General features: G+C 41.5%; 1 protein-coding gene across 1 annotated transcript; it reads right to left on the minus strand.

Moving 5' to 3' along the window:
- Positions 1 to 3,237: 3,237 nt before the first annotated feature.
- Positions 3,238 to 6,167, minus strand: LOC108697111 (avidin). The gene is made up of 4 exons (XM_018226825.2): positions 6,012 to 6,167; positions 5,699 to 5,900; positions 4,749 to 4,869; positions 3,238 to 3,528 (listed from the first exon to the last, which is right to left on the minus strand). The coding sequence occupies exons 1-4, from the start codon at positions 6,075 to 6,077 to the stop codon at positions 3,495 to 3,497; spliced, it is 423 nt and encodes a 140-aa protein (XP_018082314.1). The 5' UTR covers positions 6,078 to 6,167; the 3' UTR covers positions 3,238 to 3,494.
- Positions 6,168 to 7,049: the final 882 nt, after the last annotated feature.

Genomic DNA, 7,049 nt, shown 5'->3' on the forward strand with positions numbered 1-7,049 from the left:
CACATAGCGGAATTGTGTCTGATTCAATATTGGGAACTGGCAGGGGAAGGAGAGGGGTAATGGTTGGGGCCTGTCCGGGTGGCAGGTTCCTGATGTGGCGTCTGGTGGGTCTGCACCCCCAGTCCAACACTGACTACCCTTGGGTGTTTGCCAATACTATTCCTGTGTAACATCATCAAGTGGACAGGGCCGGAACTAGGGGTAGGCAGAGTAGGCACGTGCCTAGGGCGCAAAGCTGAGGGGACGTCAGGCATGTACCTGCTCTTTCGCCTACCCCATGTCCGGTCCTGTGTCTCCCTGGCTGCAGCTGGTAATTTGCGGATAAATGCGCTTGAGCGCATGCACGTAATTTTGCGCTTGCACGCATGCGCATAATTTCGTGCAAGCGCGCTGGCGCGTAGTTTCGCGCATGCGCGATTCAGCACACACTAAGCCGGCACCGTGGCCGGCCAGGTTGACTAGGATGCCTGGCCGTGTTGGCCCGGCACTGCAAGTGGATGACACTGTCTGCAAAATCTGTGAAATAAATGAATCATTGTACCATCAGTGCCCCCAAAGAGATTGTGTAACACAGGGGTCAGCAAACTTTACTATCAAAAGAGGCATTTTGCCCCCTCTCCCACTAAAGAATAATAGTCTGGAGCCGCAAAACATAACACAGCTTATAAACTTTTAACGTTTTAACCTTTTTTTTAATTTTAACTGTTACAACAACAGAATACAACAAACAGAAGTGCAGTGTGTATGTGTAGGCCTACTTTGAAATAAATTAAACACTGAATAGCCCTATTAAATGCTAGTGTTCTCATCTGTTTAATGTAACTTCTGTTTCATGCTGATCTTCCTTCTCTTGTCTTGAGTGTGTGACCGCAGTAAGGACCATGATGAATCATACTGCTGCGGCTCGGTCTTGCCTGTCACTCCTGGGACGTCTGTACAGCCCTCGCACCTGCTGGCGGCTTCCTGAGTGTGCGACCGCGGTAAGTTAACCGTTAGCTTATATCGGTCGCACACACAAGAAGCCGTCAGCAGGTGCAAGAGCTGTATACAGGCGTGTTTCAGCCCTTAATGCCGCCTGAGGCGGAGTTCGAAATGTGCATCGCTAGTGCAGAGAGCGAAATTTCGTTCTTTGCGCTAGGAAAGCCGAATTTCTGGTTTAAATCTGGAAATTCGGCTCTTACAGTTACCAGGATTGGTTTTTGATGCCCCTGGTAACTTCTGGGCAGCTGCCGTCTGAAGCAAGGTGCTCATGAAACGCCCCTGGCTGTATAGATGACGTGACTGAGCCACAGCAAGTAGGATAAAGAGCCGCATGAGGCTCCGGGCCGCGGGTTGCCTACCCCTGGGTAACATCTAGCAAATAAAAGTTAGCTATTTTTTTCAAGAACCACTGGAGCCCAATTTATTTGATAAGATCTGTGTGTGTATTTCAATGCAGTGAAACTCTGCCTGAGGGAAAAAGTCCCATTACACATGCTGTAAACATTATCTGAAGGCAGCATGGTATCTCAGAGGGTTACACATCTGCCTTGCTGGGGTCCACAGCCAGGGCGCAGGAAATGTAAAGCACAGCACTGTGTATATACTGTACCAGGAAATAAATAGGTAATATAGAGTATGAGTGGCCCATTTTCTAAAAAGTGTTCCTATATTTTTGGGAACATAAGGGATTCTAGGATGACTAGGTACTTGCATGTGATCCTGGGGGGCTGGGGGCGGTGGAGGAAGTTGGCGTCTGGGGGCCCTGAAGAGAAATCCGGCCCTGGTGCTAAATCCACGAACATTGTGCAGAGATATTCTGTGCTATATAATAAATATAATTACCAGCCCTAGTTGCGCTTGGCCATTCTATACTGACAAACACTTATGAGAACCCTACTCACCAACTTCAGAACAGATTTGGTCAAGATTTACTTGGAGTGCTGGTTCATATGTTCTGTATACGCTACACTGACGTGTGACACAGTAGCAAATTGCTGCAAGGGGGGGGATACCCTGGGTAAATAATCTATTAGTTTAGTGAGCCAGGTATTATTATTATTATTATTATTGTAGGGACCCCTACTGGGTAATCTGCCCTGCAGCTTTAAGGCCCCCACCTTTTTCTTAGAGTGATCTGTCAGGAGAGAATGACACTCCCCTGCTACACTGCTATATAGTGAGTGTAGGGAGTGGCCACTTCCTCTTTGGCCTGTGGATGGTGATCCAGCTGGGTGTGCTCAGGGGAGCCTGGGCACACTCAGGCCCAGAAAGGCCCATGTGCTTTGGAAGAAGAAGTCGGGGACCAGGTAACCCCGTGAATGAGGAATAGTTGCACTAGGGCAGACTTGTTATAGTCTCTCTAGGAGAGAAAGGCAGATAGGATAGAGAGAAAGAGCAGCTGAAGCTCCAACAAGGATTTGCAGTAAGGGAGTAGCTTCCCAGAGGCTTTATGTGTTGCCTCCAGTCAGGGAACTCAGTGAAGAGGGACTGTAGGGTAGAAGCTGCTTTCCTGACAACTTCCAGGAGGGAATGTGTGTAATACTGCAAATGCCTAATGGAGACCTTTCCTCTGTGAGAAATGCCTAATGCCTGCAGCTCTGTGTGAGAAATGTGCTATTGCCTCAGCTCCTGCGTGACTACTAAACCTGTGGTCACTTGCCTCGTGCATAGTAATAAACCGTTTCTGTTTTACTGCAAGAACCTCCTGGCGCCCATCTTTTGTTGTATGCACAGTAGCCTGGGGGATGTAGTTGCACTACACCATAGAGGGAACACTTCCACATGGCGAAGGCCCTGACCCTGTTGTGTGAGTCGCAGTGTAACCCATGCTTCTACTGCTAGCTGGACAGTTTAACTATTTGTGTGCTATGCAGCCCAAATAGGTGTTACATTATTATTATTAAAATGTATTTATATAGTGCCAACATATTGCGAAGCACTGTATACAGAGACATAGGGTACTAATCTTTCCCTGTAAGAGTATATTCAGTAAAGGTTGTAGTTAAGCTTTATTAGTGAAATCCAAGAGCTCCTATAAGTAACATGATGCAGCTTATTATTGATTGTACTGTGTTTAGCTCCTATTTACTACATTTTCGGGGTCTTATTTAAGTGTACATGCCAGGGCTCCCCTTTAACATGAGAAATGCAACTTGTGATCTACATAGACTATGCCAGAAGAGGACATTAACATTACCCACCATTACATCTAATTTTTTTAGAGCAGGTCTGTCAAAAATTACAACACTCAGCATAACATTTTACTGCAGCATAAAGCACATTTTTGTTTTGCTCATTTATTAAAAGGAGAGTATCTCACATCATTTACACAAGAAGGGAATCATCACACGTTCAGCTCATCAACTTAAGCAAAACATCTGGATTGACTACACTGTAAAAATAAAGTTTCCATTTAATCAAGTACAGATTTTATGCATCAGTAAAACTTAATTCGTGATGACTTGTTGCAGCGACTCAAGCCTAATGAAGGCTGATGGAGTTTCTCTCGCTTTTTACTTCAGTCGAGTGAATGTATCAACACCGATTCTAAAAAGAACAAGACAAGATCTGCTTTTCAGTTCTTACATATGTGTTTGCATTTAAAATATGCTACACACCTTTAAAATATAAAATAAGACAGGAAAAGACTACATTTAATAAGTACTTGTATATTATTTCCTGATGGTAACCATCCTCCTAAAGTGGTGCCCTACTGCCCAAGCACATTCAACTGGTCAAGTACCAGGTTGAATTTTCTGAGCAGGATGATGAACCCACTGGTCTATAGATGTTCCCAAAATGTTGATATACTCTGTGGCAACTAATCATTTGGTTAAGGACTTGATTTAATGTGTGCAGCTCCTATATCATTGTGTTTTGATTCATAGTGATGCCCTACAAGGCCATGCACCACATCTACAGGCCTGTAGTCTTGTGTGCAGGAACTGCTCTTTATTTCATTTATAAATATATAATACACAAAAGCCATGAATATCCTGTAAATTATATCCTTATAAACGGTGAGTTCTGATGTCATCAGTTATAAACGGTGAGTTCTGATGTCATTTCTGTCACATGACTCATTGAAATTTGTGTATTATAATAAATAAAGTACCCTCAATTGTAAAATATGAGGATATTAGAAGTTACCTCGGAGTTCCATGACCTGTATAAAAACACTCGGCCTTCGGCCTCGTGTTTTTATATGGTCATGAAACTCCTCGGTAACTTATAATATCCCTATATTTTACAAAAGGGGGTACTTTATTCACTATATAACATAGGGCACTGCAGGGGGAAGTACTGCAACAGTGGGACAGCTGTAGCCAATGGAATGATATTCATTTCACCACTGGGAAGGTGGAAATCAAAATACTGGCTGCTCCACATATAGGACTTATAAACCATTAAGAAAAGTTTTTGTCTGGATCTTATTATCCACAATATACAATTCCAGATGTAGTATATGTAATATAGTCTGGAGTGCCTCAAGTATGATGGACAATTTGTAACATGTTTTTGTCATTTTGTTGGTCTACATAAAAGGAAAAATCTGAGATTAGGGATTTCATCTCTATCATTTTTCTTAAAAAATTATGGGGAACATCCCTACAGAAGATCCTTTTACAGACTGGAAACCAGCCACTAGACGCCTGATGATATCCGACTGGTGCATAATTGCCTTAATTCACATATTTTATTTGCTGTTTTATATGAATTAACTGTTATTTTGTTAAAACCATAAGTCACCATTAAATCACAGGTACCTTGTTGCTTTCCAGTTGTCCTGCAGGGCCTTCTGCTTAGATCTTAGCAGCCATGTTGTGTGTAGAACCTCTTCATTATTTTCATTCAGGAAGCACTGCCCGGCCCACACTGTCAGTGAATCTGCCAGAAGAAAATTTACACTTAAAGGGGTTGTTTACCTTTAAATTTTTTAGTATGATGTAGATTGTAGATGATATTCTGAGACAATTTGCAATTGGTTTTCATTTTTTTTTTGTTGTTTTTGAGTTATTTAGATTTTTATTCAGCAGCTCTGTAGTTTGCACCTTCGACAATCTGGTTACTAGGGTCCAAATTACCCAGCAAACATTCATTGATTTGAATAAATGACAGGACAATGAATAGGCGAGAGATGAGAAATAAAAGGTAGCAGTAACAATTTGTCGCCTTACAGAGCATTTCTTTTTTAGATGGGTCAGTGACCCCAATTTGAAAGCTGGAAAGAGTTAGAAGAAGAAGGCAAATAATTAAAAAACTATAAAAAGAGAAAAAATAATGGTCAATTAAAAACTTGCCTGGAATGAACCATTCTATAAAATACTAAAAGTTTACTTAAAGGTGAACCACCCCTTTAGGGACAAGTTACACCAAAATCCAACATATTCAACTGGCACATATAATGTGCATGTAAAAGCTTGCGTTTGATAAAAGCTCTAATACGTTCCCTTTTTCCTCATATGTAACTGGGGTGCAACACAAACATGCAAAAGGTTCCTGGGGATGCCAAATATGAGCTGTTATTTGGTAGCCCCTAGGAGGACTGGCAGCCTACAGGAGACTCTGTTTGACAGTGCACCTGTTTTTTTATACAACCAAAACTTGCCTCCAAGCCAAGAATTCAAAAATAAACACCTGCTTTGAGGCCACTGGGAGCAACATCTAAGCGGTTGGGGAGAAACATGTAACCTGCCAGCCAAGGAATATCTGTTACCTGAAAATGCCCATTTTACTGCAAAGCCGATCATGGGCTGCTTAGATTTTTTCCAGAAGCCAGTGAGAGGTGATTCCACAATTTTTGTATTCACTGAAGATACGGCGGTGAGGTAGACGCCAGCGAATGCTCCATTGTCACTCACACTCTGTATTGTCATATTGGATCCTAAATTGTTTCTCCATTGCCCTTGTATATTGCACTACATGAAGACAACATGAGTGTTAATATTATGTCATGAAACAGTAGTTTTGATTTGGAGTTGGTCAAATAAAAGCATTGTTATAATGGATATTGTTGTGGTGGTTCTTACCTGCTGAGTCGCAGAGCAAACACAGAAGCAGAGTAGAAGCAACGCTAGAACTCCATAAGATTTCATGTTGAGATCTCTTGCAAGAGGAGGCCAATTCAATAACTGTACTTCAGTCTCCAGGTTTCACTCTTTATACTGTTTGTCTTATAAGGACGGGTCACTCCTTCTCATAGGGAACTTCCCCACCTATTTCTGGAACCAAGCTGATCATAAATCATTTGAATATAGAAATGATTTCATAACAACCAGTCTTGTTAATTTTAGTCTAGGAAATTACCATTGCAACCTAAATTGGATTTTGCCAGGAATTATCTTTCACAATGAAAAAATAAATGTTTCCCTTGTTGGATTTTACTATGGAAATGTAATCATCAACCATTCTTTGATTTCTCAGATATTGGATCATTTTGAAACAATAGAATCAAATGCTGTAGAAAAGAATAACTAATGGCATAAAGCCAAATGGCAGTTTATCTTGCAGTGAAGAGCTGGGAGTCTATATATTTCATATAATAAAAGACACTAAGTTTGCCCAGGAGCAGTAACCCATAGCAACCAATGACATTTGCTTTTAAACAAGGTACTAGTAAATGCTACCTACTGATTGGTTTTCATGGGTTACTGCACCTCGGGCTCATTTATAAACACTGGGCAAATTTGCACCTGGGCAGTGACCCATAGAAACCAATCAGTGATTAGCTTTTTTAATTCAGCTGTAGCTAAAACAATAAAAACAAACCTCTTATTGGTTTCCATGGGTTACTCCCCCATGCTACTTTTACTTACCACCTTAGCTGATTCCACTGGTATGACTTAGAAATATTTATTTTCTAAGTATATGTTGTTTGCTGTAGTATTTACTCTGTATCACACTTTTGGTTTCTTTTGGCATTTGTGCATTATTCTGCATTGTGTGTGGCTCATTTTATCCCAAACCTCCGTCCAACCCTTACACACAACCAATTTACCGCTGGCAGCGCTGGAAAACGTATCCACGGGAGACGGTAGGAATAATATCAATGTCTGGCTTTATTTAAA

Source organism: Xenopus laevis, chromosome 1L (assembly GCF_017654675.1).
Source record: "Xenopus laevis strain J_2021 chromosome 1L, Xenopus_laevis_v10.1, whole genome shotgun sequence".
Taxonomy (NCBI): Eukaryota; Metazoa; Chordata; class Amphibia; order Anura; family Pipidae; genus Xenopus; species Xenopus laevis.